Source organism: Trachypithecus francoisi, unplaced genomic scaffold (assembly GCF_009764315.1).
Source record: "Trachypithecus francoisi isolate TF-2019V2 unplaced genomic scaffold, Tfra_2.0 Lachesis_group0, whole genome shotgun sequence".
Lineage (NCBI taxonomy): Eukaryota > Metazoa > Chordata > Mammalia > Primates > Cercopithecidae > Trachypithecus > Trachypithecus francoisi.
The window spans coordinates 33,890,765-33,903,514 of record NW_022681453.1 but is presented as its reverse complement, the minus strand read 5'-3'; the positions used below and the strand labels follow the sequence as shown (position 1 = coordinate 33,903,514).

At 40.3% G+C, this 12,750-nt stretch overlaps 1 protein-coding gene across 20 annotated transcripts in view; it reads left to right on the top strand.

The window, feature by feature from the left end:
- Positions 1-12,750, top strand: part of MAGI1 (membrane associated guanylate kinase, WW and PDZ domain containing 1) — a 691,563-nt gene that overhangs the window by 540,764 nt on the left and 138,049 nt on the right. For all 20 annotated transcript variants that reach the window (XM_033210363.1, XM_033210366.1, XM_033210365.1 and 17 more), the window contains exon 4: positions 10,140-10,346. In XM_033210363.1, the coding sequence (XP_033066254.1) occupies positions 10,140-10,346 (207 nt within the window). The remainder of the gene's footprint in view (positions 1-10,139; positions 10,347-12,750) is intronic.

The following is a 12,750-nucleotide window of genomic DNA, read 5'->3' as shown; positions in this document are numbered from 1 at the left end:
TTAGGTCAGGAATTCGAGACAAGCCTGGCCAACATGGTGAAACCTCCTCTCTACCAAAAAAAATACAGAAATTAGCTGGGCTTGACGGTACATGCCTATAGTCCCAGCTACTTAGGAGGCTGAGGTGGGAGAATCACTTGAACTTAAGAGGCAGAAGTTGCAGTGAGCCGAGATTGTGCCACTGCACTCCAGCTTGGGTGACAAAGTGAGACCCTGTCTCAAAAAACAAAAAAAGAGAAAAAAGAAAAGAAAAATGATGAGTGTTCTGAGAGAAACTACACAGCGCTCCAGAAGCTTACAGGAAGGGCACACCATTTCATCTAGTTTTGGCAGACACCCTGGAGGAGGCGAAGCTATGTGAGGACTATGTTTCTGCCACTTTGGGTCAGGTGAGAGGCTGGGAGATGGTGTTTGAGTTTAGTAGTCAGCATGGGTGGTGGGGCCTGAATCCACAGAGAGTGATGTGATGATGAACCAAGAGAGGGTTAGAAGGGTGGCTTCTAGAAAGGGAGGGGAAGCAAGCACACCCTGTTTCCCTTAGAACCACTGCTGTCCCGTAAGAACTTCTTTCCTTGCTGGGAATGTTCAGTATTCTGTACTGTCCAGTATGGCAGCCGGTAGCCACCTGTGGCTCTTGTTATTGAGAAACCGAGTTTTAAATTAACTTTAATTCAATATAAACTCATTTAAATGTAAGTAGCCACGCATGACTGGTGGCTCCAGTTTTAGAGTCAAAGCTTCTGAAAGGAAGGTTGAGGACCTGCTCAGCAAGATCGTCTCTGTCCTCACCAGCTGACTTCACAAAGCAAAGCATATCTTAAGAGTTAAGCTCCTTTCAAAAGGAATCATCATTTTGATCCTCCCAAGGAGGATGTTATGCAAAGGAGTGATGATCTTCTTTTGTGGATACATTCTTTGACAGGCGAGATGCAGACAAATAGAGTGAACCATGAAGTCTCAAGGCCCAGTAACCTTCAGAATCCTCTTTCAAGCCCAATATTTGCTTGATTTAGATTGGTAGGGATGTAGTAAATGGAACTGCAGTAAAGTTAGTTTCTTCAGATAATAGAACTGAGATCCAGAGAGAGCTTGGTTTAAGATACTGCAAGAAATTAGGAACATAGCCTGGCCAAATGTTGCAGGACTGGGATGTTTTTATTTGCCTGTTGCCTGAAAAGTAATGCTTCTTTTGTAGCCTCAGTTACTAGTTTGTGAGTTCATTCATTTATTTATTAAAGATAAAATGCTGAACAAAAGCAGATATGGTTGTGGTCACTGTCTTTATGGGTCTTAACTGTCTAGTGGACAAGACACATTATTTAGATAAATAAATATCCAATTTTAAGTGTGCAAAGGTCTTTAAAGGAGACCATAAGATGGGGAGAGTGGATGTCTATGGAGTTGAGAAAAGGTACCCCTGTAGAGGTAGTAATTGAAGTGAGGTCTGATGGGTGAGCTGGAGTTAGGTTGCTGGATTTAGCAAATAAAAACACGGAACACCCTGTTTTGCATATCATCTGGCAACACCAGTTGGAGTTGGCTTTAGACCACATTGGTGATGGTGGTGGTAAATAGCTGAATCTAGAGATATTTATGTGAAAAGCTGAATTTGTTAATGTATTGGTTATTGTGAGAAGGAGGTAGAAAAGACAGATGATGGTAATCCTGCTAAGATGACTCCTAGTTTCTGTCTTCTATAACTAGATAGATAGTGGTACCATTTGTGAAAATTTAAAAACACTAGAATTGGGGTAGGTTTGACGGGCAGAGGCTGCATCCTGAAACTTTCTATCCCCCCCAGCAACTGTAACGCTGAGAGTTGCATATACTCCCAGCAGAGTAGAGCCCCTTCCTAGCTATGTAAGGAATCTGAGTATCACCCCTCACAAGGCATAGAAGTTATTAGTAGAGTTTGTCATTGATTTCCACTTTATAATTTGAACCAGCTTCTCATTCTGTCACTGAACAGAATTGGCATCAAAGCAAGGCAAAGAAGACAAGAATAAGCACATCTTTCCAACTTGGGCCAACTTCCTAATTGTGGCACCAAGCTAATTTATTTGATATGGTGCTTAAAATAAGTCAGCGGAACCATTTCCCTTTTCCCTTGCTTTTCTTTTTTTTTTTTTTTTTTTGAGACGGAGTCTCGCTCTGTCGCCCAGGCTGGAGTGCAGTGGCCGGATCTCAGCTCACTGCAAGCTCCACCTCCCGGGTTCACGCCATTCTCCTGCCTCAGCCTCCCGAGTAGCTGGGACTACAGGCACCCACCACCTCGCCTGGCTAGTTTTTTATATTTTTTAGTAGAGACGGGGTTTCACCGTGTTAGCCAGGATGGTCTCGATCTCCTGACCTTGTGATCCGCCCGTCTCGGCCTCCCAAAGTGCTGGGATTACAGGCTTGAGCCACCGCGCCCGGCCTTTCCCTTGCTTTTCTTGTTTGTCTGTTGACATTTTTGCTCTGCAAGACAGGTCACTGCCTCAGCCAGCCCTTGGGACTTCTCTAGGAGAGAGTTTACAAGGGATGAACTATTCAGTGGAGGGTGAGGGTCCAGACATGGCTGTTTTACAAATGCCTCTGTGTAGAAGAGGCTGATTACACACTTTGGGCATTGCAAAGGTTTTCCTTCAGTGTAGAAGTGCAGTGCCAGGGTGACATTTCAAATTGGAGTTATGGGTTGCATATTTCTGCATGTTAATTAGGAAGAGGATGTTAGCATTCAATAATGTTGTTGTTTTGCTTCCTAGAAGGTCTGCAAAAAGGCAGCTGCCAATGGTTTAATTTTTGGGGACACAGAGGTAAAACGGGTGAAGAGAGTTCTTGTTTCTGGTTAAAGAAAACGAGACTGTCTGGAGTCCTGTTCTTTGGCAGGCCCTAGAAGCAGTCTGTTGTGATGAGCTCTGTTGGCAAACTCTGCTGTGGAATGTTCTCTGTTGATAATGAAAGTGACCAGATGAAATCTGTGCTATAATTGGCTGTTCTTCTGCTTATGAAGATGGGGAGGCTGGAGAAGTTTTCTTTAATTCCCTGCTTAGAGATCCCCAAAGATTCCTGGAGTTAAAAGCATAGATGTCAGAGACAGACTAATCTGTGTTTAAATGCCAGTCATCATTTTTGACCTGTGTGAATACCAGTTTCTTTATGTGAAAATGGGAATACTGATGCCTTTTTTTCTGTAAGATTGTTTATGAAGATTAGAATAAGTGAATAAATGAGTAGTGACAATCGGTGCACAATAAAGGTAACTTTAAAAAATGTTGTTATTTGAATATGTGTTTTGATAATACACTCTTCTACACGTTAACCCTATTATCTGTCTACAACATCTGGCCTGACTGGAGACTGCCAGAGTTTATTATAGGCTAACATTGTGCCAAGCACAGTGCTGGGTGCTTTATGCACATTGTCTAATTTAATCTTGACAAAAACCCTATTAGGTTGCCATGATTTTTATCTTTATCCTATGTGAACTGAGGCTGAAGACAGAGAGGTCCCTTATGTCACTCAGGGTCATAAAGCTCTTATATTGTCCTCTTTGATCTGGTATTAGAAGCCAAATGGCACTGGCAAGGACAAACTGCTAATTATAGGACAGTGGTGTATTGTCCGTCTGTGCGTGAACATCGTATTTTTGTAGGGTGGGGCAGGTAGGAAAAGGAAGAGTAAAAAGAAAGGATTGCAGTTTTGTGAAGGAACTATCGTGTGCTGAGCAAGCCAAGTAGCAAAGCAAAGTGAGGCAGATCTTGGTAATTCAGATGTAATTGATGGACTGGAAAGAAAGTGTTGTGAGTCATGCTATTAAAAACTGGATCCACAATACAGGTTTTTAGGAGGATCCCAGGCTGGAATTCATGTGCACGCTCTGCACTTATTCATTTACTCATTCTGCAGTGAATTACCGGGTAATGGTATGTGCCTGGCACTGTGTCAGGCCTGAGAACACAGTGGTACCCAAAATCAGATGTGGCCCCTGGCCTCTTGGAGCTTATAGTCTAGAGGTGAAGACTGGTACTGAATAATTAAACAGTCTGCTATATACAATAAAGGGCATTAGGAAGGGGAGGTACATGGTTCCTTGAGAACATATAAGAACTGATAAGGACAGCTTTGGTCTAGTCTTTGGGGTCAGAGATAGTGTTGCTGAGGATAAGCAGGCAGTAACAGGGTGAGGAGCAGAGGGAGGAGTGAGTGCAAGAGCTATGAGGTGGGGAAGGGGGCACAGGTTACATGCTGGGGGCTGAAAGGCAACCAGTGAGGTCAGAGCAAAAAGAACAAGGTGAAGGCAATTAGGACAAGTGCTTGGAGAGTGGGCCTGGGGCAGACCACTCAGGACCTTGAGGCCAAGGCAAAATCAGATATGCTGGATGTCCATGTATTCATGTACTCTATACATATTTGCAATATACGTAAAGAAAATAAGGTTTTTGTACCCCTCCCCCCCAAAAAAAAACAATTTTTGCCCCCTTGGGGGTGATATTGCCCCGGTTGAAAATGCGTGCTGTAGATTCCCAGCCATGGGTGGTCACTACCATCCTGTTCTCGGGCTTATTTTCAAAAGCTTGTCTCGTAGGAAGAAGACAGACAAGTACCCCCAATTCCCACCCCCATCTACCCCGGACCAGCCATGTAACTCCATGGCAGGCGTTTCTGCCACTTTGGGCCTCTATGTTTGTCGTCTGCAAAAGAGGAATGATTTTCTCTGTCCCAAATGGCTTTGCTACACAAACAGTGATCCATGGATCTCAGGCCCACCCTGATCATTATTTAATGTAATTTAATTGTTTGCACATTGAAGCTTGACAAAACTGATGTATGCCATATAGAATGATTGCAAATATCATGTTTCAGTCCAATTTTTACTTTGTATTTCCCATGCTTGGCATTAAAAAGGTTCTCTGTAAGGAAATGAATGAATGAATGAATGAATAGTAAATTTATATAATTTGAAAGCCATACAGATTTGGTTCATCCTAGCTTAAATTCCAGGGTTACAGTCCTCCTTAAATATTTTATAAAGCTCTAAAAATTGATTCGCAGTGCCTATTACTTTTTAAATGTGTGTCAGAAAAATATTTTTTTTGGCTTTGTCCTGGCCAGAGATTGTGCTTCTTAATTAAGGCCAGCAGTGGCTTCCTCTTAAGTCCTCCTTTGCCCTCCGCTTTCCTCCCTGGCCACCCTCCCTGTTGAGTTTTGTTGTAGAACCAGTTCTGAAAATAGCAGCAGAGAGAACAAGTTTCCACTTGGGAGGGAGCCCAGCCACTGCAGGAAACGTGTGTTGGATAACGCAGAGCCTGTGGGACAATCAGGCTCACGGCTTCTAGACACTGTGCAGCCTACCAAGTGATAGCCCCAATTAAGTTTTTAATCACTTATAATTTTTCAGATGATTTTTATTTAATACCATTAAGTGGCACATATTGTCTGTGAGGTTTATGTTTCTACATGGCTAGACATTGTAAGGTTTGTGTTTCTGCTGTGGCTAGACTTTGCTTGATTGTGACAAGAGTGCAAACCTTTGCAAAAGGTGGAGTGTTTCTGGAAGGTTAGAGTCATGAACTCAAATGCCTGAGGGGCCAGACAGGTGAGGTAAGAGGGTGAATAGTCTGCGTAGAGGCAGAGAAGACCAGTGGTGACTGTGGCAAACTGGAGCATACGTGACCCATCCTGCCCATTGCTGCACGGTAAGGACAGTTCACAGCAGAGTAAGACAGCCAGAGCTGAAATAAGACAGCCAGAGTTTTTGTCCAAAAGCCCAGGGCCAAAAGCAAGTCCTCCAAAAATCACTTCACTCAAAGGCTAATCTGTGAATTATTGAGGACTTTTTGAAGTTTGAGGTTTTCTTACATCTACTCATACCTCTGCTCGTGCCCCTGTATCTGCCCATGCCCTTGCATTGCCGCAGCCTTAGGGCACTGTTCTAGATGGGGTCCAAGATCTTTGTCTGCCAAGGGTCAGGCAAAACCAAGAGGGGGAGCAAAAATTTCTCTGCAGAAATCCTTGATTTAGTATGTTCATGTGAATTGGCTTTAGACACATACTTGCTTTTCAGCAATCTTTCTATATCTTTCTATAAGAGAAATCTTTCTATAAGAGATGAAGTCCCTGGAACCAGACTTTACACTTTGTCAAGCAGGGAATCCAGACTTCAACTAGAAGCTTTCTAATTTTAAATGTTGGTCACTAATCCAAATTATTTTAAAACAGTGGTGTATGAAAGTTTGAACACTCTGCAGTTAGAAAACCACTAGACAGAAACTTTTCTATAAAGGTTGTAGGCTTCAGTGTGGGAAATAAGAAATAATGGAGAGATTTGGACAATAATAACACCGTCTCATATGTAACACCTTATAGTTTACAGAGTACCTTTGAAAAATCTGCATTAGTTAACTGTCACAATCCTATGAGGTTGCTACAGCTGGTGCTACCATTCCCATTTCACAGAGAAAGTACTAGAGAGACTGAGGGTGGAAGACTTGGTTATTTGGTTATTGATAGGTTTGCTTGCTTAGTGCTCAGTTACCATGTGTGGCACTTTGGATACGTGATCTCTGATCCTCAAAACAATGTAGTATGGGTGTCATTTTAAAGATTGGAAACATGCAATAGCAACTTTAGATAGCATTTATCTACCCTCACCATAGTGGCAGACTTCAGCATAGGTTAAAGGCAGACCGTCTCATTTTGTCCTCCTAACAGCTATTCTAGGTGTAAACTAGGTTCTCTTAGAATCCCAAGTTAAAGGAGGACAAAGACTTGCCCAGAGTCCCACAGCTAGTTAGTTAGTAGTGGGCTTTCAACTCTGAACTGTCTCTTCCAAGCCTTCTACCCCATGATACGGTGTGCCAAGGCTCTGCAGTGTTGCTCATGGGCCACTCATTAAAGCCGGGGAAATTGCTTATGTTTGACAGTTTATATCTTCTACAACAGCAATTTCATATGGTTCAACCTAATATTATCTACTTTATCTGCCTCCACTCAATGTTAAACTAATTTTCAGAAACGGGAAACCATTGTGAACAAGTGGATTGTTCTGGGTTGTATGTAGTTGCATTGACAAATCTGCTAATCATTTATTAACTTAAGAAAGATTTTGAACTTGAAAAGTGAAGATAGGTACCTAATGGAAAATCCACACGTATTTGTCAAATTTAAGTGGAACTTTTATTTTCCAAGCACTTACTATTTCTGCCATAAATGCAGATGTTGAAGTTTTAATTGATTTTGAATGATTAATAATTTTATGAATGCTACTTCAGTTTAATGGCACTGAAAGTGAGGGATATGGCTAGGAAATTATACATATGAAAATTATGAGGGAGGGATTCCACATCTTTCAGTAGAAGTTTCTTATTTTTAGATATTAGCCTTAGTTTAACATCTGACTCGAAAATGTACATGATGTCTTGATATAATAATGATTGTAAGGAATGAAAATTAAATTCACTAGAGCCTAGTCTCTCTCCCTTTTTTCTCACTGTGCAGATCATTTTTAAAATAGTTAACAATCGTACTTTCCTAAACTTCACTAAATAGTCTTCAGTTAATGAAAAAGTTAACAGTTTGGCCTAGTTACTTACACCTTCAATGAAGGCATGAGACATCCTTTGATACAGCCTCCATAGAAATGCAAGATTAAGTGCATTTCTTGGTTGACACATGTGCTAATTTCTTCTTTGCTCAAGTGTTAGCCCCTAAAGACACGTGTGAGATGCCTTTCTTCAAGCTGATTCGACTCAATTCCTGCGCCTTTAAGTTGAAAACCTGAAAGAAGATTTTTGAAGATATGGATAGATTACTTCCTATGAAAACACTTGAATGATTGCGTTGACTATAAGCCACCAGAATATTCGTATCAGGTTTCTACCTGGCATCCTTCAAATTTGAACATGGTGCTCTTTCATGAACTGCATTTAAAAAATGTGTATGTTGAGTTTTCCTGCTGATACAGACTATTACACTCCTCTGAAAGAAAATGGGTGTGTATCTCTATACATTTTGATGTTTCAAAAAACATTTTAAAAAACTATTAAACCTTTTTCTCTTAAAAAAGAAACCTTATTGCCAGGTGTGGTGGCTCATGCCTGTAATCCCAGCATTTTGGAAGGCTGAGGCAGGTGGATCACCTTAGGTCAGGAGTTCCAAACCAGCCTGGCCAACATGGCGAAATCCCGTCTCTACTAAAAATACAAAAAAGTTAGCAGGGCATGGTGGTGCATGCCTGTAGTTCCAGCTGCTTGGGAGGCTGAGACTGTAGAATCGCTTGAACCTGGGAGGTGGAGGTTGCAGTGAGCCGAGATAGTGCCATTGTACTCCAGCCTGGGTGATGGAGAGAGACTCCATCTCAAAAAAAAAAAAAAAAAAAAGAAACCTTATTGTTAAGAATAAAGCCCAATAGAAGCAATTTTTTTTTTTTTTTTTTTTTTTTTGAGACAGGATCTAGTTCTGTCACCCAGGCTGGACTGCAGTGGCACAATCTCTGCTCACTGCATCCTCAACTTCCCAGGCTCAAGAAATCCTTCCCTGTTCAGCACCCCCGAAGTACCTGGGACTACGGGAGAGTACCACCAAGCCCAGCTAATTTTTGTATATTTTTTAGAGACAGGATTTTACCATATTGCCCAGGCTGGTCTTGAACCCCTGAACTCAGGTGGTTAGCCCGCCTCAGCCTCCCAGTGTGCTGGGATTACAAGCATGATCCACTGTACCCTGCTGAGAAGTGAATTCTTTATCTGTATATCTCATGAAGACCAGGCTATTGCTGTCTCCTTTTGCGTTTTTTTTTTTTTTTTCTTTTGGTGCTTGTGTAATAAAATGTGTTTCTTATGTAGCTATGTACTGAGGATAGGCAATGGGGTTGGATCCTTGGAAAGAGAGAGTGTGTATAGGATTTATTATTATTTACAAATTCTGCTTTACTAGGCATAGAATTACAAACATTAGTTAGGATTGATTCAGTATCTCAGAATCATTTCCTATCTTCCTGGCCTTGCTCTGAAAGATGCGAAGTGGTAAATGGAGCGATGACATTCTAAGGTTGATGTCTTTTATCATGTAGCCACTGAATATTATTGTTATCAACTGTGTTTTTCAAACTTGATGAACCACCCTTTATGATTTTGTTCATATGGAGAACACGTATTATTTATTTAATGTTATCTTTAAAATAACTTTTAAAAAATAGCTGACTTTTTAACTTTTCAAAAGGAAACTCTTATTACTACCAACACTATTATGTATTCAGCTGATTTCTTATTATATAAAACTGTCTTTTTAAACTTCAAGTGAAAAATAAGTCAATTTTTTAAAGTATTGCTTTTTTTCTTAAATTCTAAAGGCAAACTTTATATTGCTATCATAACTTACCAGTGAGATTTCTCTATAGCAAATTAACAATATATGTATCTATTAAAATAAAAAAATTAAAATGTAAACATCTATTTATGTACAAGTGAGAATCACATAGCACACTATAGAGGGACCTAAATCAAACTGGGAAAGAGTGGCTGAAAGTGAAGATGGGCCACTACTGGAAGAGTGACCCATACTGGGTGCCACCACTGACACAGGGTTTTCTGTTAAAACTTGGCAAGGGTTTGTTCCTACCCCTCAGGACTCTGAGAGTCAAGCCTGCCATTCAGCTAAAGAGGCGCCACGTGGGGTTTACTGTCTTTCTTTTTAAATATTGCCCTGGTTCCCTCTTGACGAGTCCCCTTATTAACGGAAGGTGACCTCAACTTTTTAGGCCTGTAAGGATGCCGGCAGTAATGAATTTTTTATCTTCTGTGAGTCTTGCTCTAAATTGGATTCAGCATTATGCTGGTGCATATATGTAAAAAGATGACCAATTGATATTCAAATGTAATGAGGAGGAAGGTTTACTATTCAGCATAGCCTCCTTTGTTTTTAGCCCTAGTAGGTTCTTTGCACTAAAACAATACAGCTTTCCTCTTCCCATCTGAAATCACTGTGTCTAGCTGGATAGGAAAGACATCTTTTCTAACCCACTCCAGAAATAAAATACAGTTTGTTCTGGTTTTCTAGTTTAATTTTTTCTAATGTGACTAGAGATTTGGATGTGAAGTCTTAAAAAAAAAACAAAGTATTCTTTTTGAAACATGCAAATGTGTCTCTCTATCACCTAGGAAACTATTATGGGACACCCAAGCCTCCTAGCCAGCCAGTCAGTGGGAAAGTGATCACGACGGATGCCTTGCAAAGCCTTCAGTCTGGCTCTAAGCAGTCGACCCCGAAGCGAACCAAGTCCTACAATGATATGCAAAATGCTGGCATAGTCCATGCGGAGAATGAGGAGGAGGATGACATTCCTGAAATGAACAGCAGCTTTACAGGTAAAGGTCAGACCATGTTGCCCTCAATGGACCTGGGGAAGGGATGACAAGGAGGCTTTTGCATACAGTTTTGAAAAGGATGCTGTTCTCAAGAGGGATTTTGTAGGGTCGCCAAAATTCAAACTTGGACCACACAGTGCTTGCAGAAGAGATGGTCCTTTCCCTGGTCTTCTTTTCATGCCCCTTTACAGGAGTATTTTAACTTCACCAGAATACCTTAAAGGAGCTGGGGGTGAATGTATGAAGAAGGAAAATGAGAAATCAGCATGGTTTCTTTCTCTTCAAAATGATATATGTATATAAATAGCTGTATTTTGTTCATTGGTTTTTTTTTTGAGGGGGGAATCTTGCAGCATCTCTATCATTATGGCTGATTGCTATGAAGCAAAATATGAGAAAGTGTTTTATCAGTGTAATGTCAGTTGATGCTGTATGGAAGGCCAGCAGGACCCTCTTATGTCTTTGAAAGCAGAGATATAATGGAAGGATATTATGTGTTCCATTAACTTATGCAAAATTGCTATATGCCTTAAAAGGGGGAAAGATGGAAAAGTAAAATTCTATCATTATATCCTATATATGCATTCTATATTATATAGCCTATGTATTACTGGCTATATTATATATCTATTTTATCTATATTCAGGGCTTTCTACCTCTGAGCTTAAGTCTGTTGTATTTTATGAAGGGTTGTTTATTATTATTATTATTATTATTATACTTTAAGTTCTAGGGTACATGTGCACAACATAATTGTGAAGGGATTTTCAAGGACAAGGCCTTTGGGTAAGGCCATACTGCACAACTCCAGGGGGCACCATTCACAGGGTATAATGTGTGTTCCCTGGAAGGCAGAGGTTGCAGTGAGCCGAGATTGCACCACTGCACTCTGGCCTGGGTGACAGAACAAGATTCTGTCTCAAAAAATATAAATAAAAAAATAAAATAATAATAATAATAATAATGTGTGTTCTTTGGGTTAGTGCAGTGACCCAGAAGAGCTCAAGAATATTTTTTACTATATAAGGATTTGACCTTACATAGTAACTCCAAATGTAACAGCTGAATAAGACAGGAGTAACTTCAGTCTATAGTGTTGTGCATTAGAAGAACACCTTGTTTCTTCTGTTGTTCCTGTACTTAAATATTGTATTTAATATTTTAGAGTTATAGCTATGAATAAGTTATCCATTTTCAACATATGAGATTATCCTCTCCCATAGTGGCCTTTTCTCACATTACCATACTTTGGTTATTGATTAGCATCAGCCCTGGGGAAGGGAGAGATTACTAGACTGTTTTCCCCTGTGCTGCCAACTCTAACAGAATATTTAGGAAAAGTTTGTTATTTATGAATGCTGTCTGCAACCTGTATGGGCCTCACTGAGGTTTTTAAAAATTTATTAACTAAGCTGAGAAGCCTACAATTTGTCAAATGGCAATAAAATTTTTTGGATGAGTTTATTGTTATAGCAACTGGATAGCCCAACATTTGTGCAAGAAGTGTCAGGTAAAGACAGAAGAGATTTGTTTGTTATCCTTCCTTGGCTCTTGGTAGTTGTCTTCTTAGGAACATTATGCCTAACTCATCCGTGTATAAAATGACTTGCTGGGATTAGGTCATTTCTGAGTTTCCCCTTCTAGCTGTATGAATTTGACTCCATGGAAATTTCTTATTTTCTCTATTAGAATGGGCTAGGCCAGTGCCTGCCCTATAGTTGTAATATCTAGAAGAAATTTGCCACCTTGTACCTATGTTTTAATTGAAATCAGCTGGTTTCATTCATTTAGGAATCTTTCGTATGTTTATAGTAGCCCTTACCAAAATGAAAACAGATCATGACTTGGAATCAACCCAAATGTCCATCTGTGACAGACTGGATTAAGAAAATGTGGCACATATACACCATGGAATACTATGCAGCCATAAAAAAAGGATGAGTTTGCATCCTTTGTAGGGACATGGATGCAGCTGGAAACCATCATTCTTAGCAAACTATTGCAAGAACAGAAAACCAAACACCGCATGTTCTCACTCATAGGTGGGAACCGAACGGTGAGATCACTTGGACCTGGGAAGGGGAACATCACACACCGGGGCCTATCATGGGGAGGGGGCGGGGGGAGGGATTGCATTGGGAGTTATACCTGATATAAATGACGAATTGATGGATGCTGACGAGTTGATGGGTGCAGCACACCAACGTGGCACAAGTATACATATGTAACAAACCTGCACGTTATGCACATGTACCCTAGAACTTAAAGTATAATAATAAATAAAAAAAGAAAACATGTTAACATTTCTTTCAAATAATCTCATACTTTAATGCCTTGATATTTTGATAAATAAGAATAGCAAATGATGGTATAACCTAAACCATAGTTGTGGTCACAGAAACAG